The sequence below is a fragment of the Acipenser ruthenus genome, chromosome 10, assembly GCF_902713425.1.
Source record: "Acipenser ruthenus chromosome 10, fAciRut3.2 maternal haplotype, whole genome shotgun sequence".
NCBI lineage: Eukaryota > Metazoa > Chordata > Actinopteri > Acipenseriformes > Acipenseridae > Acipenser > Acipenser ruthenus.
This window is the reverse complement of record NC_081198.1, coordinates 50,167,993-50,192,122: the sequence shown is the minus strand read 5'-3', so window position 1 is coordinate 50,192,122 and position 24,130 is coordinate 50,167,993. Positions and strand designations below refer to the sequence as shown.

General features: G+C 41.5%; 1 protein-coding gene across 6 annotated transcripts in view; it reads left to right on the top strand.

The window, feature by feature from the left end:
- Positions 1-21,495, top strand: part of LOC117409584 (arf-GAP with GTPase, ANK repeat and PH domain-containing protein 1-like) — a 183,656-nt gene extending 162,161 nt beyond the window's left edge. Inside the window, exons 14-18 of one of the 6 annotated variants that reach the window (XM_059032522.1) lie at positions 3,572-3,726; positions 5,329-5,419; positions 5,877-6,096; positions 18,510-18,768; positions 19,117-21,495. In XM_059032522.1, the coding sequence (XP_058888505.1) occupies positions 3,572-3,726; positions 5,329-5,419; positions 5,877-6,096; positions 18,510-18,768; positions 19,117-19,344 (953 nt within the window). In that variant the 3' untranslated portion in view covers positions 19,345-21,495. Of the gene's footprint in view, positions 1-3,571; positions 3,727-5,328; positions 5,420-5,876; positions 6,538-18,509; positions 18,769-19,116 lie in introns of those variants that run through there. The other 5 variants (XM_059032516.1, XM_059032518.1, XM_059032519.1 and 2 more) reach the window with 5 other exon arrangements.
- The last annotated feature ends 2,635 nt before the right edge of the window (positions 21,496-24,130 follow it).

The following is a 24,130-nucleotide window of genomic DNA, read 5'->3' as shown; positions in this document are numbered from 1 at the left end:
ATATATATATATATATATATATATATATATATATATATATATATATATATATATATATATATATAATCATTCAGTGGCATTGCAGGAAAGCAATAACACGATAAATGAGAATTAATTTTAGCTATAATATTCTACTGTTGAATTATTCATTAGAATAATTGATGATACAAGTCATCCAATACTATTTGTAATATGCTCTGTGGTTATTCTGGCATTCTAGGTGACAGATAGACCACTTGTAGAGTTTTCAGATCCTGTCCTTGAATGGAAATGATTTTGAGGTTGAGGTAATCTTGTGTGAGGTAAGGGACAGAGCAATGTAACAAAGATATTGTCCAACAGTGCAGGTAACCTAAATGCAAGCCCCTCTTTAAAGAGGAGTTCATCCTCTACGCACATGGCTTACTGGCAGTTGACACAAAAGCATTTGTTTTAGTCTTAAGCCCGGGTTTAACCCAGCTGGTAGGTAAAATGCAATGAGTTAAACTATAATGACATTGCTGCTGACTTCCATAACTTTACTGGAGAAGATGGGGTCTGATCAAAACTAAAACAATATGTAGATGGGACAAACCTTTTTTTTTTTTTTTTTCGGTGTTACAGGCATAGTGGTGCATGTGTTTTTGAAAGTGTGTGTGTGTGTGTGTGTGTGTGTGTGTGTATATATATATATATATATATATATATATATATATATATATATATATTACATATATATATATATATATATATATATATATTACATATATATATTACATATTTTAGACAGTTTGAACATCATGATGTACTAATGTGAATCAGTATAATAAAAACACCATGCTGGCTGAGTGTGGTTATTAGGGTCACTAAATTTGGGTACCTACATCTGAAACAGCAAACTAGCAAGCTGTAAACAGACTGATCCTGGCTCTGGACCTGCTTGCTCCCTCTCCTCTCAGTCCTATTCAGAAAACAAGTCATTTTCAAGAAACTCAAGACATCATAGGTTTTAGCAATGAAAGACGTAAAACTGTTGTACTGCGCAGTGTACATTGCACACTTAGCAGCCATTAACGTGTGCAATGAAAGGCAACACAATGATCTCAAATGAATAACACGTGAATATAGCAGGGATATAGTACAGTAAGTCATATCAGCGAGTGTAAACATCTGAAGAAACCTTGTCAAGTATAGGTCACATGTTCAGCATTGCCTCCTCTGCTTACATATATTGGTCATTTGTAACCCCCTTTGTGATGGTGCACTGTGCTGCTTTTAAAATGAATTGTTCTGCGTCATTCTTTGCTGTCAGTGCTGACGATGTTACTAAAAAGCAATTCCTCCGCCACGCGCGTCACGGCCGTTGAAAAGTCGAAAGCGGTTTAGTTCTCCAGTTGGGTCGTACTCCGAGCCCATGTGGCACTCAGTCTTTGGTAAATTTCGATTTTGTCTCGAATAGATGAGCTTCAGTGATTCCCTCTTCATTACATAATTATTCAGCTTTCCCTCCCCATTTCTTTCCATTATAAACTGAACCAGACCAGGCTCTGATCTCTAGCTACCCCAGTGGATCACATTACAGGGCCCCCTTTGAGCACGTATCACTTATGATGCTTCATCAGCAGTTCACTAGTTCTATCCATGTGTTTGTCCCTGACGGCGTTTTGGGTCTGAATTCTCTTCTATTGTTAACGGTTTCCACATGTTTCCCTAACCCCTGTGCCCCGAGCCCTTTAACCATGTAACTGTGTAGATGCCGATGTAATGTGGTCCTAATTGGCCCTTAATTGGCCCATTAACCTATTTGAAAGTTTGGGTAGTAGATCCATGTGTCGCCTTAAAAGACTCTTATTATAATGTGATTGACCTTTCCATTGCACTCTGCCTGAGATGACAGTCCTGCAGTGTCGGAGTGCTCGGGGCAGCACATGGCCGTAATTAGAGGAACATCCTGGACAATTAGCAAAGCCTGACCAGTAAGGGCACTGGTGGTTTAAAAAAAAGCCTGCTTTACTTCCTGCGCAGGACAGGTGTCTAGGGTGGGAACTCCTGCTGAGCAGCTCTGAGGGTTGAAGCACCATTGATCTGCAATAGGAAGTTGTAGCGTTCCATCACCTGGACGCTATTTATAATCGCCTGGGTTTGTGGGTACTGAAAGTGGCTCCCACAGGTTCTGGAGGCTCTTGTCCCATTTCTAGACACCATTTCCAAGGCCAGCTTCAAAAATGGTTACAAAATCAGAATATTGCAAGGTAGATTAAAGAATGCACTTTGTAGATTCTTGTGGAGTGTGCACCATGCCAAAGGCACCACAGATTTGATAGATACGGCAGTTGATTTATCTAATCAAACCCCAATAAATGTGTTCCTTCCAGGACTAAGCTCACACTGCTCTCGGCAGTAAAAAAGAGGTTCTGTTCCCGACGCGTCTTTCTGTTCCCGACGTGTCTTTCTGTGTCGTTTCGGACAGTATGACATCTGTGAACCAAAGGGAGTACATATTGCTGCTTTTTATTTGTCAAATTAATAGAATCATTAATGAGTTTTAACACTTATGATGGAGACTTGGCTTGTTTAGTATTATTGTGCTGCAGTTATATATAAAGAGAGTTTTTTTGGTTCTCTTAAGAAGTGGGCGACACACTTCTCATTTGCCTTGTGGCTAATGTGTATTTCAAACTGTCCACACCTGTGGGAGCGAGGGATTTCATGCAGCTGGGACACCCTTCCCCTGCACTAATCATGTCTTAACGTAGTGTCACCGTTGCATCCTGCCTTAATTACAGTTGTGTATGTACTGAAGATCTTCATGAGACTCTGAGGATTCTTCTTTCCAAACAGGATTTGTCCCCACGGTAGGGAAAAGCAATTTCATGTGGCTTCAAAAATACATTTAGCACTAAAACAAAGACCTGGTTCTACATTGACAACAAGCTGAAGCAGACGGTATACTAGGAGTCGGAGACCAGGCACATGAGCGCATGGCTTCAGTCTGTACTGTATGTGAATTCCACTTTGAATTCTCCCTCAAGAATCACCCCAGGAAGGGAATTCCAAAGCTGAGGTGTGTAGGAAGTGAAGCCATTGTCCATTGAACTTAGTTGGTAACAGATGGGACAATGAGGTAACTGAGGTCCACAGGTCTTTCAAGCTGTATCAAGACCAACAGTGTCGTGCCTTGCCACCAAGACCACACACATCCAAACGCACACACACGCACGCACGCGCACACACCACACACACACATCCAAACACACGCACATGCACGCACACACACCATACACCACACACACACCATATACACACACACACCATACACACACATCCAAACACACACACACACACCATACACACACATCCAAACACACACACACCATAACACACATCCAAACGCACACACACACCATACACCACACACACACCATACACCACACACACATCCAAACACACACACGCACACTACTGTTGGCTTGATAGTAGAGGGAGTAAATCCAAAGTTTGATCTGTTTCTGTCTCTGAAACAGGACCTTCTCCCGACTAGCGGAGATGAATGGTCCCCATTAAATCCCAAACCGTGTTCTTTTACTTTCAGAACAAGAGGAGAACTTTGAGTTCATCATTGTGTCGCTAACGGGGCAGACGTGGCACTTCGAGGCCACCACCTATGAGGAGCGGGACGCCTGGGTGCAGGCCATCGAGAGCCAGATCCTGGCCAGCCTGCAGTCCTGCGAGAGCAGCAAGAACAAGGTAATGTACCTGGCACTGCAGAGAGACCAGGGAGGGGCTGCCTCACCGGCCCTCAAGCTCAATGCTCAGGGGGTAAAGGTACTGTACCTGGCACTGCAGAGAGACCAGGGAGGGGCTGCCTCACCGGCCCTCAAGCTCAATGCTCAGGGGGTAAAGGTACTGTACCTGGCACTGCAGAGAGACCAGGGAGGGGCTGCCTCACCGGCCCTCAAGCTCAATGCTCAGGGGGTAAAGGTACTGTACCTGGCACTGCAGAGAGACCAGGGAGGGGCTGCCTCACCGGCCCTCAAGCTCAGTGCTCAGGGGGTAAAGGAATCACTTTGATTTGAAAAGAAAAAAAAAAAAGTCAAGAAATTCTAGAGCACACCTGTGCGTTGGCCCGTGTTTTAAATGTTAAGTAATCTGTTTGTTTCAATAACCCACGGTGCTCCGACCCCAGTGTAGAATTAGCACACAAAAGCAGTGGTATTCTTTTTATAGCAGTTTTGTTCTTGTAATTGAATAGAATAAGAATTTCAATATTAAACTATTGTCTCTCATACTGTCCATACCTTGATGCTATTTAACATTTGCCAGTGACCACTGGAAATACTGTAGTAGACCATTAAGGCCAATACACTTTGGATTCATACCCTTTATTTCTTACTGTACATACAATACACTTTTAACTGTAGACATATATAGCGGGTCATTTGCCTTTATAGTGGTTTAGCAATGTTTGGCTCCTGCTTCACAGTCAGCAGGAACCAAATTGTAGTGTAGCAGCACATGTTATTCCAACAGGCTACACTTGTGCTGCCGTTGTTGTGCCTCTGTATTGTCCTTGCCCCCAGTACACACTCACGCTGGTAGAATGCAGGGAGCCTGCCCTGATGCATGTGCATTAGACCATTTCATTAGTAGGAGTGTAATGGTATGACAATATACAGACATACACACAGCCCCCACAATAATGCTGTTTCCATTGTAATTATAAACAGCAATTACTCTACCTCCTAAAAAAAAAAAAAAAAAAAAATACCCTGAGCGCCATTTATTTACCTGCTTAAACCAGAAAAGGGATTCTGTAATTCAGTAATTCTGTTTTGGCCTGGGGGCTGGAGCAGATGTATTTTAAACATGAGTGCTATTTGTTCGATTTTATTTGTTACAGTAAAAGTAATGAGTTGCTTTATTTACAGATCACAGTGTCTTGAGTGCTCGGCATTTTGCCAGTCAGAGCTGGTAGAACCAACTAATGTGTAATACGTTGTACTGAGACAGTTTTATATTCTGTTCTGTCCTGTGTGTATAATATATAGGATTGCTGTGAAGTCACTTGGCCACTTTGTACTGTTTCTGTGAAAAAAACATGCAAATGCAATGAAACCAGGCAGACTACCACCATGGTGTTATAAATATATTTATAACATTTATAAACGGCAGGACAAAGCATTTTTATAGGTGAACGGGTCGCATCAGTGGTCATTTTACAGAACCTTTGCACAGTACATGTGCAGATTTCATCTTGAATCTAGCGAGTATTCACTGAGGTATTCTAGCCCCTTCCTGTTAATTGCATTTCCTTTCTAAATCTTTTTGTATTGCTTTGTCTGTGTGCAGTCTCGCCTGACGAGCCAGACAGAGGCCATCGCCCTGCAGTCGATCAGGAACCTGCGTGGAAACGCTCACTGCGTGGACTGTGAAGCACAGAGTGAGTCCTCTGCCTGCTTATTCATACCTACAGCTGTTAGTCCAGACCATCCTTGTGCTTCTCAACTCCCAGCCTGAATAAGAGTGTGGAGGTGTTATGAAAATCAGATCTCTACCAGTGTGTTGAGTAAAACCCCATCGGATTTGCTTTAGATATGCTTACGTGGTCCAAAAAAAGTATGTAGATTGACTTATGTTTTTTGCATATTTTATTGGGTAATTACGTTAACTAAAAAGTATATCAAATAATCCTGAAGCATGTAAAGCTAAACCCATTAAATTACATGCACAAGCAGTTACCATATGGTCACGATATGATTAAATCCATTTTGTTTCATTTTCTAGGACTTCAGTAAAATAATAACTTTGTTAATGAGGTTTCGTAATATTGACTGACTGCAGTACAGTAAGTCAGCCCGGATGCTTTCTTCAGTGACCCCCGTTTCCTCCCCTTCCAGACCCGGACTGGGCCAGTCTGAACCTGGGAGCGCTGATCTGTATTGAATGCTCGGGAATTCACCGCAATCTCGGCACGCACCTGTCACGGGTTCGATCCCTGGACCTAGACGAGTGGCCGCTGGAGCTCATCAAGGTCATGTCGTCTATTGGCAACGAGCTGGCTAATAGCGTGTGGGAGGGGAGCGCACAGGGGCGCATGAAACCCGCACCAGATTCCACAGGTATGACCGCGGCCTCAGTGTTGTACTGTGTGCTTCAGAGGAGTGAAGCTAAAAGAAGAAACACCGTGATGAGGGAGACTACAGCTCCCTTCTGAGATCCCCCTGCTGGTGTTTTTTTTATATTGCAGCTTACTTTCTTTTATCAGTCATATCTGCAATAACTACAGACACCTTGATAGATGTTACACCTATATTATACTTACTGTATACATACATTACTCGTTTTACAACAACTGGTCAGCAAGATCTGATTTCTGATAGTGTAGAGTGCAGAGAAGGCTGAACTGTGGAAGTATGTAGCAATCAGACACATACAGGAATCATATTTTACTGTAAATCTCAATCTCGCTATAGGCTCAGACACTTTCATTACAGATTAAATGTGCAAACCTGAATTTAACATGAAAATCCAATGGAAGCCCTTGAAAACCCATGAGAGAAGCGTGTAACATTGCTTATGTTAAAAAGCTATTTACCTAGTTCTGTGGAGTAGCATTTTAGTCTAGAATGTTGCGCTGGGTTCATCTCTCTCTCTCTCTCTCTCTCTCTCTCTCTCTCTCTCTCTCTCTCTCTCTCTCTCTCTCTCTCTCTCTCTCTCTCTCTCTCTCTCTCTCTCCTCTCTCTCTCTCTCCTCTCTCTCTCTCCTCTCTCTCTCCTCTTCCTCTCTCTCTCTCTCTCTCTCTCTCTCTCTCTTCTCTCTCTCTCTCTCTCTCTCTCTTCTCTCTCTCTCTCTCTCTCTCTCTCTCTCTCTCTCTCTCTCTCTCTCTACCTAGGAGCTGGCTGTAATTATCAGCAGCCCAGGATCAGCAGTGTGGTCTACACCAGTGATCATAACAAATTAGAGCTGACTGCTGCTCACATGAATATTGACTTCCCATTTTACACCGGATCATTAGTCATGAAAAGCTCCTTTTAATTACTCCCACCGAAAAAAAATCTTTCAGTATGGATCCTGTTTGGCTCCCTTCTATTTATTTTTGACTCTGCATCTATTCACTGTTACATGTGGTGTTATTTTTTTGGAGCCATGCAGCTCATTTAGTGTTGGAGGACAGATTAGATTGGGTGTCAATATTATCTCAATTAACCTGAGCCTCCTGCCAGAACTTTCCCCAGATTTCACTAATTAGTATCAATACCACTTACACAGAGGTTACTTCAAATGCTCTGCTCGCTCACCTCCTGTCAGGGAGAACTGAAGCCCTCTCCATTGACAGGGATGGAAGTAGGACTCCTACTGCATAGCAGGTTAATGCATTCCAAGTTTTAGTAATGTGCTTGAGTAGCCACAGTAGCAAACTCAGGAGTGTCTTATTAAACTCCTAGTAAAACCAGAAATGGATCAAACCGCTATGCAATGGGAGTCTTATTTCGATCCCTACATGCAGAATCTCTGAACCCAGTCTACTTACTGCTGGGTAATATATATATATATATATATAAAACAGTAGCTGCCTGAATATGATTAAACAGGATTTTTAACCGACATGCCTGTTTCTACATATTTTTTATATGTACTATGTTTTTATGTAAGTATTTTGGTAGTATGCAATAATGAAAGTCGTCTTAAATTAATTTGTTTTTAATCAAACCTATTAAGTTTTTTGAGATCGTAAAGAAGACAAGAAAAAGCAATTAGAATAATATTACATAACGTGTCAAGCAGTTCTCGCAAAAACGTTTTCAAGTTGTCGCTTAGTGAAGTTATTGTGTCCATGCAAGTTGCTTGGTAAAATGTGTAATGCAAGAAACCGTCAATACTGCTTCAGGTATTAACAAAAATGTCTGGCTGTCTGTCAGTATCTATCAAGATCTGTCTATTCACCTAAATAAGCAGTGAAATAAATACATGAATAAAATAGCTTTTAAGTTGTGAAGGCAGCTATCAATAGGATTTCTTTTGGTTTCTCGTGTTTGTTTGTTTTTGCTGACCCGTGCAGCCCCTGTTTCTTGTTGATAGCTGTGTATGGACAGAGGAAAGGAGCTCAGTTGTTAGGCTTTGTGTTTTGGAGAGAGGAGGTGGGGAGGGGGAAGGGGCTGACTTGCTCCCAGCTGTGTTTGGGTGGCATCTGTGCCCCACATGGCACTTCTCTCATTAACAAGCGATTGAATTAATGAAACACTGCTCACAGCGACCGCTGCAGATCACCTAATCATCAAGGATCATTTCCTTATTAGGTTGATAAGTGGTGTCCGAGCGTCTGTCTTCACAACGCCACTACTGTTGTCACTGAGTGACTCCTCAGTGTACTGTGTAGCCTCGTGAACCCAAGGACAGACTGCACCTGCAGGGCTTCATTCCCTTGGTCACTGCCTGAAGTTGGCCAGTACTTCCTCAGCCATGCCTCCTTCTTAACAGTTGGGTATTGGCATTTTTTTTTTATTGCTACAATTGGATTACCGTCTTTGTGTGCATTGATTGTGTTGAGCACTGGCATTTGTAATTTTTCTTGAATCCCTGTTTCTTTCAAGCACTTGGAATAAGAGCCTGTGTCTTCTGGTGTGAAGAGACACCCAACACACACTCCCCCATCCAAAAATAAAAAGTATAGGAGCACGGAAAAGCCTTCTATTGTGTGCAGGGCTCCTGGCTGATCAATTTATAAGCCTCCCTGTAGTCTATGAAGTGAGTAATAGAGGCTGAAATTTCATTTTGCAAGTGGCTGATTTAATGATCCGAAGGGTAATTAATGGCCTGATTATCTTAATGTTAAATATGGCCAGCAGCAATTACACTGACCTCCCGCTTGTCAAGGTCTGGGCAACACTTGCCTTTCAATTAAATTCAGTTTGGGGTGGAGGGGGGTGGAGATTAACAACCCCCCCCCCACACACACACATACACACACACACACACACACACACACACACACACACACACTTTATTTCTTCTTAATCTTCAATGTTTTTTTTTGTTTTTTTTTATTTAGCAGCAGTAACCTGTTTTAATTGTAATTGTTAATTGTAACGGATGAAAACAGAATAAGGTAAAAACACTGGTATGAATTCATTGATATTTAGGACCGGCTGTGTGTCAGGAATACCGGCATGATGGGATTTTAATTCCAGATTTTTGAGGTGTTATTCAAAAATAATTCTATTCTGGTCTGTGCTTAAGACTCATGTTAAGGTTTTAACATCAAGTTAAAACCTTAACATGAAATCAAGTTATTTTAACAATTTCCTTAAGCATGATAATTCCTGTTGTTAAATTGAGAGAAAACACACATTAGCATTAGTATTGCTTGATTGATTAATTCATTAATTGATTGATTGATTGATTGATTGATATGTATATACATGCTGGTCCACATTTAAACTACCCCCATCAGAACACCACTGCATTGTGTTGTTTTTTTTTTTAAGGTGAGGTGCACATGACTCAAACCAGTTTAGAAAAAATGGTTTGAGCATACTGTCGTATGTGCTTCCTGCTACAGTAGGAGCTGGCAATCGGTGGCAAGCAAAGTTGTGTTGGCACCCAGGCCCTCTCTCCTTTCTCATTGTATTAATTATCATGTGTGTGCTATCGACACCAACCCCCCCCCCCCCCCCCACCCCTCCTTCCCTTTGACAGCCTAAATTAATTGGCATGAGCGGACAGAAGTGACAGTGGCACTAATTGCGACTCATGGTGAGTTATTGTGACTATGGCAGGCATGCCCCAGTCCTCCGTGGTGCTGGAATCTGTTGATGTTTTCCATTTCAAATTTCACATCTTGTCTCCCAATGTGATTGTATGTGATAGCCCTGCAGAGATTTACATAGAAGGTTGAAGCGCATACAGTGTGGCTGTAAGAATTATATTCTCTGCCAAGTTACACTGACCGAAGGAGTTGTCTCCCTTTTGTTTTGTTTTTTAAATGTTCATTACTTCTAATTTCCCCTTCACGGCTCTCGTTCTTTCAATCCTCTTTTGGTATTCCAGGCTCTTTGAACACTTTTAGCATTAATGTGGACTTGCCATTAAGAAATTGCTTTTAATATGTTATACAGTGTTGTTGCTCTAGTGATTTGGTCAGCCCCAGAAAAGTGTAGAATAAAAGGGACTTAAGAAATCCACAACCTGTCTTAATAGAAACCTCACCCTAATTATCTATCTGAAATATTGATTCCCCCAGCGGGACAGTTCTCAAGCCAGCGCGCATATTTAGCTTGATGTTCGGGTAATGAGTGATGTTCTGGCGGTAATAATTTAAGGATGGATTCTGAATACGAAAAGACTGTCACTGTGGAAAGAGATTTTTCTTTTTTTTATGCAAGAAATAGCGGTAGAAAATTAAAGATGAGGTTAGGACAAAAGCTTTTAATATCTGGCTGTGGTTTGCAGGTGCTGTTTTAAGCATTAGGAAAGCTATAGGACTCTGGGGGGCCATTGGAGAGCAGGAACCAGAGCGAGGCGAGCGAGGTGGGGTAGCGTTGATTTAAGACACTGGGCAGTGAGAAAAAAACCAGCATTAACACTTTAAAACAAAATAATAATAATTACGAAGAGGTTCAACATTTTCCTCCCTCATTAAAATAACAACTTTCTTCCATGTCCCTTGTCATTGTGCCTTTCTGTCTCTGTCTAAAAAATTTCGCAATTCAAAAGAAAGTTTCTCAAGCATGTGCATTCACTGAATAAAAAAACAGCATTTCATGAAAAGGTAACTTGATCATTTGGCTATTCAATTTTATGTGTGTGTCTTTTAAGATATTTTCCATCACTTTAAATTGAACCAAATTGGATTCAATGCAGTATAGCTTAAAGGAGGATATACTTTTGCCTTTGAAAAATATGTGTCTATATTTGTAAGGTGCTTGGGCCAGTACATACAGCCTGGAGAGAACGAGGAAGCAGTAACGAGTGCAGCCCTGCGATTTCCTGTGTACTGCTCTGACCGGCCCTGCCTCCTAATTACACCCTGATCCACTGCTCTGGAAGTTGGAAGTGCAGATATTATTTGCATCACAGTTAATTATGGAGCAATCAAACTTTGGCTTTTTCCTCTCTAATTTCCTCTGCTGGCTAATTTCATTAATCACTCCCGAGTTGGCTCTCACAGCTGTGACCGCTGGGTCATTAATTAGGCACATGTTGCTGTAGTGGGTGTGGGGGGGTGTGTGTAGACCTGACTGACTGCGTGTCTGTGTGTGTGTGTTTTTAATAGCTCAGATCATGACACAAGGCCACTGGCTTCTGATCTCTGGTGGGCCAGCGACAAGGGCAGAGGTGCAGTGTGTCTGTGTCTGTACAGCGCTGTAAGGCACTGGGCTGCAGCTGATTAAGGCTTCCCAAAGGATTTAGTTGTAATCCCCAGTCTTGGACCTGGGAACACTGCGTTCCTCGTCAAAGCCTTAACCCCTTATAACCTCTTGACGTTTGACATCTGTCCAGAAACTGGACATTATATCAATAACATCCAATTACCAATTACATCCAAGCTTTTTTTTATACATCTTAGAGGACAGCTAACTATCATAACGTATACACCACCACTCTGCAATGGCCAATTTGTCTTTTAGCAATCTTTTCCTTTGTGGTTTTCCCAGTTTGGCAAACTGCTGTCAGTGGTTTTTTTTTGTTGTTTGTTTTTATGGTCTAGAACCCAAGTCCCAAGCAAACAACGTGAAGTAGAAAGTCAGGACCCTGCTGTGTCCTTATCCAGACCCACGCTGTGCAGGTGCTGTATTTAATCGCTGCTTCTATTGAAGCACAGCACTTGGAAAAGGTAGTCAGTCAGCAGCCTTGTTGTCATGTGTGGCAAGAGCCAGCTAACCACTCTGTCCAAGCCAATCTGCAGGAGTGATCTGTCACTGAGAGGAGCTGTAGATTATGAGAGCCCGGGTGAGGTCCATTTGATCAATGTAACTAGCTGATTGTACTTGTCATTCCAGCGCTATTATCTTCCCAGCCATTGATATGAAGGAACCCATCCAGCGCATTTTAAATAGCTGAAACACAGCGTGCTGACAGGCAGGGCAGGGAATGTTTAAAATAATTGAATTCTACATTCTAATCCATCTGTAAAGGGATTCCTTGATTAAATTAGCCTAATAGATATTATTTTTTTACATGACTGCGTAATATTGCCCGTAATCATGTCCCAACTAGGTTAACGAGCCTTCCAATTTACTGTTGACATTAAACTTGCAAAGAGAGAGGCCATCTCAGAGCAGTTTCTCCTCTATTTCTGAAAAGTTATGCTAATTTGTGCTAAAAAGGGAAAACTACAGGCTTTATTAATGCTTTAAGCAATCATATTGTCTATTTTCCAGCTGACGTCATCCCTCGTTTACTAAATTATTATAGCCGCATCTACGTTCATCTTCCAGCTTGGTATTGTGTGTGACATTTAGTAAAAAACAAAAGTAATTGTAAGCAATGCAAACAAAAAAAAAGAATTGCCCATGAGTAAATTGTCGTTTTCCCAAATCTGAAACCAATCCCCTTTCTTTTGTAATCACAGAGTTATATATGATCGCTCTACTTACTGGAAAGCTTTATGCTGCCCTAGTTTTATTTATTTTTATACTGGAATCCAGCGGGGCATCAGGTAGAAAAAGGTTCAGTTTATTTACCTCTGCTGCAAAGCCAAAGCCAACGGGCTGAACATCGTACACACGCCCTGGACAAAGACACGTAAACACCTTGCTGTAATCCTCTGATCGCCGTGAGAGTGACCCGGGATCAGAACGTAAAGAAGCTGAAATTAGCAGACGGCTGTGTGTGAACCAGGGTCGAATACCATAGACTAAGCAAGTCGAAACCGCCGGCGAGAAGCCGGAGTCGGGGTTTGTTTATTATTGAACAGAGAAGATTAGTTCAGGGATTGTAGATCCACCAAAGTATAGAGAGTGAGGTGAGGTTTACAGTTTTTTGTAGCGTGTTGTATTTTTGTTTTGCGTACATTCCCATGTATGTACTCCATGCGCTACCATTGCTGGTAGTGTCACATGAGCTGTCTGTCTGTGTAAATAAAACCGGTTCGCCTGCGGGGCATATCAAACTCAACCTCCGCCTTGATCTCCTGCCCGTCACTCAGCAGCGAATGCACGCACCCACACGGCAGACGGCTACCCTGTCACAGCATGTTTTGTTTGTTTGGTGCATTCTGGTATGAGAGCTGTTCTCAGAGTCCTAAAAATAATTCAGACAAGAGCATTAGGGTAACTGAAATGCACATGGAAAGATGGGTGAATGCAGTCGGTAAGAAGAAACAAGGTTGGTTTAAACTAGACAGGAAATCTGGAAAGAAAAATAAATGAACGGCTAGTTTCACAGAACCTGATTAACACTAGACTTGGACTACCTTACCTAAAGTAACATTAGGTAGTCCAGGATTAGTGCTAATCAGGGCCTGTGAAACCAGCCATAGGAATGTGGTTATTAATGGATTTGGACCCTGGGTACCTGTGTTAGCTGCCTATTGTATTTAGTTTAGTCCCAGGTTTGTGATTGTACTAAGTAAAGAGGCCATGTAGAGTACAAGCCTGGTTTGGCTGTTGCTTTGCCACCTCCTATGGAGGTGGTTTGTGGTAATGAAAGTCCTGCGTTTGATATGATATGTATTCTATACCCTCTGCTTATCAGTACAGACTCAACGTGACCAGGGTATCACTTTTCTTTTTTTTCGGTTGGCCTTTACCCCCTGCTTGCATGGCAGCACTGGAGCGTTGCGATCCAGCTGAGGAAACTTCAAATCAGTTTCGCCCATTATTTCAGGAGGGCAATTTCAGCGCAATTCAGGCCTGAGCTTCAGTCGAAATGAATCTACAGATAATAAAACGGCAGGCTTAATTATCTGTGTCTGTCCAAGGGCAGCTAGCAACGAACTTGGAAAGTGTAATTGATTTCAGACTTTGTTAAAAAGCCGGGCCAAGGAAAGTGGTTCTTGAGCATGTTATTAAGAGACAGCTTAGAAGACAGAGCCAATTGGAACTTACAGTACTCTACACTCGTCAAGGCAGCACCCTGCTGGGAGAGAGCTTGACAGGTGTGCCTCTGGAGGATTAATGAGATCCCGAGCCTCCCCTGGAGCTGTGTAAAATCAGTGTGTTCACTGCTTTGTCAATACCAGTTCATTGCGCAGTTATTGTATGCTATTTATGGGTTTAGATCATTGTTAGCTCAGTGTTGGCCTACTGAAAACTTTCTGTGACAGTGGCCTATTTTGGCAGGTTATTGCACAAGCAGCAGAGATGCAGTGGGTTTACAGTCCAATTCTACTCAATCTTCACTGTTTTAGGCTCAGTTCACATTTAGTTACAACCAGACTTTGTTAAGGAAGCAGTCAGCACCAGTGTAATGGCAATCCAGTTTTAGTTTACAGCCATCTCATCTCCATGTCAGATTATTTAGGAAACCGGTTCAGTCTAAAAGTGTCTCGTGAATTGGTTTGTTGCTTTGTTTGAAGCAGTGTATTGCAAGTGCCTGTAACACTGTTGGTGCAGATAGTGTAGTTACCGTGTGCTGTGCATTCATTGCAAAACCAGATTTTCCATGAAGTGTCCTGGTACCGATACTTAATTCCTTACTCGTAGCAGATTTGTGATGTTCAGCTATCTGCATGACAGATTCAGCCTGTCAGACCTCATTACCTGCAAGTCATAAGTATTTTAATGGTTCAAATTAGCTATATAATTATTTAAAAAAAAAAGTTTAAGGAAAGTGGAATGAAGCTGAAAGTAGATGTGGTATAACAGAAAGCACTGCATGGGAAGAGTGTGGCTGTATACTACTAGACTAAGATAATAAAGAAAATCAGGTCTTTTTTATGGACTGTTTACATTGTGTTTAACGATAAAGTTGGAATCCTGGTATTCACAGTATTTTAAACACACTGCTCAGTTTCTTACTTGTTTTGTAGAATCAACTATTTCTTTTTACAGAAAAAAAACAAAAACTTAATAACTCTGTTATATAATTGCACACAGACACATGTCACTTGTACTTCAGTCCCAGAGATAATGACTAACAGTACTGTGGTCTCTCTTTGTATTACACCTGGAAAGTGTTGCGCTCCCTGAGCACAATTATTCTGTCTCACAAAGTAAAATCACTGATGCTGCAGCCGTGGCTAGCAAGCCCTTTTGTTGCTTTCTGTGAGATTGAAACAGCTGGTGGGATCTCCGTCGCGCCCCTTTGAGCAGAACAGGCCGGTGAAAAAGTTTGGTAAACAGACAGCAGGCTTCAGGACCGGGGAAGTGGGTGAAGCCAGGAAGCGGATTGTGTGAGTAAACACAGCGTACAAAGAGCTTAGCCAGGGATAGCAGGGGGAGACACACAAACACAGCCCCGCAACAACAGGGGAAACCACCAAATCCAATCAATTATTTGAGGAAGTGAAGAGCAGCCCGCGCCGATGGAGCTGTGATTGACACTCCCTTCTTATTACTGCGCCCAGCCAAAGGAAGTACATTCCAGTAGCAATGCATTGAAATCAATTACTGGTGGGAATGTCATGTGACATCGTCTTTCACAGTGGTGTTTTTTACATACTGTAATAATAATGATACTAATACAGCAGTAACAATTTCAGCTCTTTTTTTTGCAGTCACGGTCACACAGGCTTATGTTGGTAAACATGCTTACTTACAATCATATTCAATACATACTGTGAGCGTCTGTGTGTGTGTAATATATATATATATATATATATACACATACATACATACATACATACACACTGAATATTCTTGTATTGTCTGTCCAGCAAACTGTGTACTGTATAAAGTATACTTTTTACACACACATACATGCTTAGATTGATGAAGCAATTAATAGGTGCAAACAATTTGTTTGTTTATTAAACAGTAAAAAAAAAATCTAGTAGCACTGTGTATAAGAATTAGATATGGCAGGTGGGACTTTAAATACCTTTAAAGGATAATCAATGGGTTGATTTTATTTATTTCTCCCCCTTCTTGTTTTTCTGTTTCCTCAAGATCGTAAAACACACTTGCATAATTGATCAGAGGCTGCTGTGGTTATTTATGGGCTCTTCCAAGCGGCTAGCGGATAAATCTGCATCGCTGCAAGAGCAAGCTAACCTCATCGGCCAGATTTAGAGGTTTACAGTGAGCAGCAGTAATTAAGCCCCGAAATATGTGTGCACCTTTTTCTTGTTTGCAGACCTCGCCTGCGTTTCCCCTTAGCAACGAGGGCTGGGAGAGAAGGCATGCATGCCAAAGGGCAGTCAACTGCTGAGCATTTCCTCTGCAACAGAGAGAGGGCAGCCCCTGCCGAGCCCCCACCCCCATGCTACATTGTTCCCGGCCCCTGTTCCATGCCTGCCCAGTCCAGCCTCACCACTTTCACGAGGAGGCAGGAAGGTCCTGTACAAATTCCTTGCTAGCCCAGAACGGGCTAGCAGAATTCCCAGAATGGCTAGTTCCCTCAAGCCCTCCTCTTCCTCCTCCCATTGTGGTTAATATAGGAAAACAAGGCTGCATTTACTTGGACTCAAAATATTCTCCATTATCCATATTTGTGGTGTTTCTTTTTTTTTGTAAACTCATCTCTGGAAAATATCTTCTAATTCAATAATGAAGAACTGAACTAGAGAAAATCTGCAGTGTTTCACAACAAATGCATTTAATTACTCCAGACTTTGAGACGCCCAAGATGGAAACTGACCAAAATGATTGTGCCAGTATAGTTACACAAACACGGGAAAAGTGGTTGATTGATTGAGGGGAAAGAAGAAAGACGCATCATCCGTTTGGCTGTGTGTGCGTATGAAACAGACCTAAGGCATTTGACTGTTCATTACTAATAAAGACATCAGTTTAGCTGAACGGAAGTGATGACCACTGTTGGAACTATGAAACTGTGAGATTCAATGAAGTAATTAAGCAGCTAGTTCCCTATGGTGTGGACTCATCACAACCTGAGATTGTGCTTTGGAAGTCTGTCTCTCCCTGTGTCGGTATGTGTTTTCGCCTTCAGGGTAAAACAAGAGACTCCCGAAATCAGCACGCTAATGCTGGTATCCATTAAAAGAACAGCAGTTTTAGTAGCCTCAAGGCAACTTGGAATGAATATAAAAGAAAGCAGTGCAGTTTTAGGAGGGATTTAACAGTGTGCTATAAGAAAGCCCCAGCTCTTCTCGTGATCTGGTGATGGTTAAGATGCATTCAGTGTGCGTGGGGGCCACTAGCACGCATCCAAATTGCAGAACTCCCTCCCCAGGGCTCCTTATCTAAATGTACCTCGTTTGGTAGTTTCCATTGTTAAGGCGAGCTTGTGTATAGAAAGCTCTTCTTGAGGGACTGCAAAGGACATATCGCTCTTTGAAAGTTCTTTTATTTTAGTGCTCCTCATTGCCGGTTGATTCATATGTGCTCACATTCACTCCCAGTTTGAACCATATCCCTTACTGACTATTGACTGCATTTCAGCTTGAGCCACAAGCACAGTTTCAGTATCCTCCTCCTTGAATAATCGGCCCAATCTGATTGTGTTCTTCTCTGGTTTGATAATGGGGTGTCCAGCGGGTTCTGCATCTTTAAAGGGACAGAAAATCTCTTGTGAAGCTGCAGTGTGCTTGAGACAGTCAACTCGGGGCTGGGTGTGATTAAGAAGGATGTCACCATGTTATTGATCCCTGGCCCATCGATCAGCTATTGTTATGTGCTGGCCTCTGTGATAAACTGATATGTTTAGCAGATGCTGGTACGAAATACTGTACACAGATAATTTATAATTATTACAGCCACAGTGTTAGAGTAGACCATTTCAATGCCTTAGTTTCACTTAAACGTGAGGCTTTATTTATTATACAGGTTCTCTGATGGTGCAAACAAAGATTGAGCACCTCTCTGTGTTCTATACTCTATGAAGTTAGCTTGTTATCTGCCCTAAAATGGGTAGAACCAAAGAAAAGCTATCCCTCCTAAATGAACATTATCAGCCAACAACTTAATATCCCTAATTTTACAACAATAAAAAGCAGACCCTGTGGTCACTCTGGGGTCATTCCACTTGTAGCAGGAAGTGAGGCAAAACTAATCCTGATGCGCAATGAAAGCAGGTTGTTTACACTGACCAGATTAGAACCAGATTAGTGTTGATCTGACACAGGATTATACAGAGTGCTGAAACCTGGTCCACACACACCAGGCTTTCCCAGGAAAGCTGCACTGCCCTGTGCTCAGCACACAGCACTTAGGCACAGTATCCACCCTGAGAAGCCACAGCACAGTTGTTTAAACCTCTGCATTGATGCACGGAACCATGTTTTTTTTTTTTTTTACAATTAGTGCTACAAACTCAAAGCTGTGTGAAGTTGTATCCCCTCTATTTTGCGGAGTAAAAGATGACATCTGAACTTCACATACAGAGTGCCAAACTGCATCAGAGATCTTTAAAAATAGATATGCATGAGTGGAAAGCAGTGTTGTGAGTCATAAATATCCTGTTTCATTCAGGGAGGAGAGGGAGCGGTGGATCCGGGCCAAGTACGAGCAGAAGCTGTTCCTGGCGACCCTGCCTCTCACAGACCTGCCCCTGGGGCAGCACCTGTTGAGGTCCACCGCAGAGGAGGACCTGCGCATGGTGGTGCTGCTGCTGGCACACGGGGGGCGAGACGAGGTCAACGAGACCTGCGGGGAGGGAGACAGGCGCACAGCTCTGCACCTCGCCTGCCGTAAGGGCAACGTCGTCATCACACAGCTGCTGATATGGGTACGGCACTTCTGTTCTCTTCTTGCTATCGGTCTGCTCAACTCTAATACAGCGTTTCTGTTATCAGTTATCAACAGCAGAGACACCATCCCTCAAGGAATGGATTAGACCGTGATCTGTTGAAAAAACAAACTGGATAGATAGACAGCTTAATATCCCCAATTAAATATTGTAGTTTTGATTTTATCCTGTAACCACACTGTTAAGATTTCATGGAAGTATAGCTGAACATTTATGTTGGGCGTAGACAGTTAAAAACAACAGGGTCTGCTGTACATGGTACATCCTCACATAATTTTGCCAACTTGCATTTTTCTGTCCTTACCCTTCCTGTGCTTTGCCTTGCAGTACGGGGTGGACGTGATGGCCCGGGACGCCCATGGGAACACAGCGCTTGCCTACGCGCGGCAGGCCATGAGCCAGGAGTGCATCGACACCCTGCTGCAGTACGGCTGCCCTGACGAGCGCTTCGCCCTCATGGCCACACCCAATCTGTCCCGCAAGAACAACAACGGCAGCAGCGGCGGCAGCGGCAGCAGCATCGTCGGAGCCGGAAGGATGCCGACCATCATCTGATGCTACTGCACCCTGGTGGCGACCCCCGGCACTGCTGCTTCTGCTTTGATTTTGAACACAGTCCTCTCCATTTTGTGGGGATTCCAGCCTGAATCTGTGTTAAAAAAATACATAAATCTATAAATAAATCTACCTGGACTGGTCTGTAAATAAATCTACCTGGACTGGTCTGGAGGTTGAGGGAAAAAACACTTCCCAATAAAATTAGAGAGCAACTTGTTTGCTTCGTAGACTGTGGATTATTAATAGATTTTCAACCTTTCTGTACTGATAAAAGCATCATGCACACACCTCTCCTGTGCCGTATAGGTATCATTTAGTGGAAACCCGGAGGCCATCGCCTTTGCTCTAGAACTCTGGAAGAGAAGCATTTTCACATCGTTTGCACTCCCGCACCAGTGGAGCTGAGAGCTGGGTCTTGGCTTGTCCCCATAGGAAAGCCTGACAGGCTGAATCAGAGGCCCGGGCAGGAGTTTGTCAGGTTGTGAAGCTCTTATGATGGTTTGTGTCAAACCAGTCAAAGCTAATCTGCCCGCTGGGACCATTAGCTTCATTGCACTCGTACATCCAAGTCCCTCCTCTCTCTCTCTCTCCAGAAAGTGTTGCTCTTTCATAGTTCTCTGTAAATAATGAATCGAGGGGAATTTAAGAGCATTAGCCGGGCGGCAGCTACGCGGACACTTCATCACTCAGAAGAATGAGGAGTGTGTTTGTATACCTTTAATTCAGCCTGGGACCACGAATACACCCTTCTACACTCCACCATGACCAGCCTTCTCTTCATAGCGTTCAGAACAAAAGAGACAAGAGAAGGGATTTTAGTTGGGAATATGTACATATGTGAAGAAAAAATTATCAGAGGAAAAACTGTAACATTAAAATAATAATAATAATAATAATAATAATAATAATAAATGTTCAAGCGTATGACTCTGCGGTAGCATTTTAAACAACTTACTTTTGAAAAGCAGTAGGTGACTTGTTTTTTCTGGAGAATTGCTACTGGTCAGTTCAGAGCTGTGGTTCTTCTCTTCTAGAATTCAAAAGCATTGTGGTTTTGTTTAGTTTTTTTTGTTTTGGATATTTTTAGCTAAGAAACTTGACACTTGTTTTCACTGTTGTGATTCTTTGACTAAATTATGCTTTTTTTTCTTTGGTATTCTCTGTTTAAATGATGCAAATGTGAAGATATTTTGGTATTAAAAAAAAATTATATATATATATATATATATATATATATATATATATATATATATATATATATATATATATATATTGCAAACCCAAATATCGATGTATTTCTGTGTAGAAGTGTGGAAGCATGTCTTTATTGTTTTTATTGTTTTGTGTTTTTAAATCAATGAAAAGTTAGTGCACTGTGACAGAATGCAGTACATTTCGTCTCACAGTGTTGGACCAGTATATACTTGGGAACTCTGCAAGAGCCAGTAAATACCATGACGTTAACGATGACACTGTGTCAGTGAACTTTATTATTCCAGGGTTTAGGTTCCAGGGACTGTTCATTCATTATCCAGCCATTTGATATTCTCTGATCTGTACGCTTCTGTTACCTGTGTGTTTTGAGTCTGGGGAATTCATGTATTCACAATTTAATGTATCAGTACTACATTATATTTTGAAAGCGGAATAACTATTATCTTTATTATTTGTTATAATGAATAACAGATCATTTCATTTCTTTTTTTATCCCACAAGAATGTCACTCGCACTCACCACTCCTTTGCTTGTCTGAACATTTTATACTAGAAAACCAACAATGAAATGCAGTAAAGAGAGTGTCCCCTCCCACTACTTCACTTCCAGAAATCCACTCAAAGGCTTACTTTATTAACAGAGGTTCTATCATATTGTTTTGATTGTTATTTCAATGTTTGGAATAAGAATGTTATGACTAATTATGGAAACATTTATGTTAGTTTAGGTTCTCACCAGACTCATGTTTCCCCAGTGGCTGGGTACCCATGTCTCTATTTCCTGCTCCTATACGTGCTCTTTTGCCTGCTGTGGTTTTCTTTCCCCAGACTTTTTAAAACCCTAACTCTCACATCACTTTTGACCAACGATTAACTCAAAAGGGCTTCTTTGGTTGTAGAATCCTCATTTGTAAATATATTTCTTTTTTGTAAATCATTTTTGGTGGTGTCGTAATTTATAAAACAAAATGTAAATAATTTGTTCAGACCCTTTTTTGTTTAGTCGTTTTTTAAATGATATAACTTGTAGTAACTGGTAACACTTCAAAACCAGAAGAGGGGAGTGATATAAGATAATGAAAGAACAACGTTGCAGATGTGCTTGTGTTTTTTTTTTGTTTTTGATTTGATTTGATTTCTGTTTTTCTCTTCATATCTTTCTTCAGGAAACACACAGGCCCAAAACATGCATGTCGTAGAGACCTTCTCACAGTCAGGACTTCTCCTGGAATTAGCACAGTCAGCAATAGATCTCAGAAAGAGATTAGAAAAAAAACTTGATCTGTTTTGATATTTTGTTTTTTATTTAAGCATTGAAAAGAGAAATCAATTCTGGCCCAAGCATTGAAAAAAGAAATCAGTTCTTGCCCATTTCTCATGAAGTGCATGGCTTTCCCATAGTCCATAGCCAGACTTGCCCTTTGGAGGGGACCAGAGCTGCTGCCCTTTCTTTGCGCTGTTTATGAAGAACCGCTGGGTCTCAGTGGTGCCCCCTATCAGATCTATAAGAGAGTTGCATGCATTTTTTGAATACTGAAGTTGTGCAACATCCTCTTTTCCTCTTACTCTGACACAATCTGAAGACAGGACCTTGACATTTGAAATGAGAAATATATTCCCGTCACTCATGGGTAGAGGCAGTCCACATCTGCGGATAACAGAATTCCTCCAAGATCACGGAATTTGCAGGCTCCCACAGAATTCGCATTCTTCCACAGATTCACCATATTCTACAGCTACAGTGTCATTATAGTTATCATAAACTGACTGCTAAAGTGACCTGAAATATATAACTTTTAAATTAACAGATGTTTTGGCTCCTTCAAAACGTGGGAGTTAATAACAGACTGGAGGTCTAATAAAAAGCCTCATGCGATGTGATGGTTTTGTTTGACAGTTTCTAAAGATATTTCTTACAGAAATGCTTGCTATATTAAAATGGAAGTACTTAACCCATAACCCATTTGATATGATTATGTTAACTTGCTTTGCATAATTATAAGCCATTATTAATATAAATACTAAACACATAAGATGCTCTACAGATATCTACTTCATTTCTTCAGTCTGGACTGCCTCTAGTCATAGTCTTTCATTCCATACACTGAAGGGCACACAGCACCAGCTGGCTCTAGTAATAGTGAAATCCTAAACAACTGGACTCATTTCTTGTCAGGACTGTCTTTCATTCTATACACTGAAGGGCATCAGCACAAGCTGGGTCTAGTAATAATGAAATCATAAACAACTGGACTCATTTCTTGTCAGAATGTTTGGCTATAGTGAATGCCAGATTAGAAACACCCCATCTTTTGTTTGAGAATCCGTGTTTTACAGTTCAGTTTGTAAAAATACGTTGAAAACCCTTGTGAACACAAAACATTATTTTTTAAGGCTGTTTAATTGGGTCACCTTTTGTGTAAACAGTTGCTTATACTATCCTATACATGTTCAATAAAATAAAGCACACTGTTGACTTGTATTTATATTTCACTTTGTTTTCACATGCAGAAGAGCAATGTGAGGATGTGTTTTGGTTTGTTTAAAGTTGCATTAGCTGCAGTGTAAGTACTTGGTAATTAACTATACCGTGTGCAGGGACAGCAGTTAAACATATCCAAAATGGTTCCTTGGTGAATTCAATATGAATTGAAGTATCTAGGTGGAAATCTGCTGTTCGTTCATTAAGGAGGCTGTGTGGTTCAGTGGTTAAAGAAAAGGGCTTGCAACCAGGAGGTCTCCGGTTCAAATCCCACCTTGGCCACTGACTCATTGTGAGACCCTGAGCAAGTCACTTACGTCTTTCGGGAGAGATGTAGTTGTAAGTGACTCTGCAGCTGATGCATGGTTCACGCACCCTAGTCTCTGTAAGTCGCCTTGGATAAAGGCGTCTGCTAAATAAACTAATAATAATTTGTAATGACACTGCTATTAATGGAACTTTAAATAAAGTTAAAAAAATAAACATTGCCTATGGTCACCATATGCAAGTGCAAACTGTTACAGCCTCCTCTGTTTTGCAGTATTTGTGTTTTGAGATCTTTTTAATAGTGATTTTTTTTTTTTCCTCCTGTAAACACAGTTGACATCTAATACACTTTGCATTTCTACAGGCCAGTACAGAGTCTGCTGTACAGTCTCGGACTTTGCCTCTATCTATATTGTTGTTGTCTTGTCTTGTATGGCATGGCAAATAAGGAGAGTTGTTTTGAATATTCTGCTCTAAGAAGGCTTGCAAAACATATGACAATCCTCTATAAAGATGAAAAGAGCAGCTTCTTGTACTTGAGTGTTGCTTGACTTGGTCCTGTTACAGGCATTGCCTTTCTGTTTAAATTGCTGTTTTATCTGCTATGAAGTCTGTTAAATAACAACAAAACATTTAAAGTCTATTAAAAATGACAACAGGTGAAGTGCTACCAGGCAAGTTTTAGGACCGTCCCATCCCGCGCATTAATCAAAGGTCCAAACTTCAACCCATTGAAACTGACACGACTGAATACAGAAGAAATACTTTGGATGGGTATTGATAGAGCTAATCTGGGATCCCTTTCATCTTCCTTCGAGTG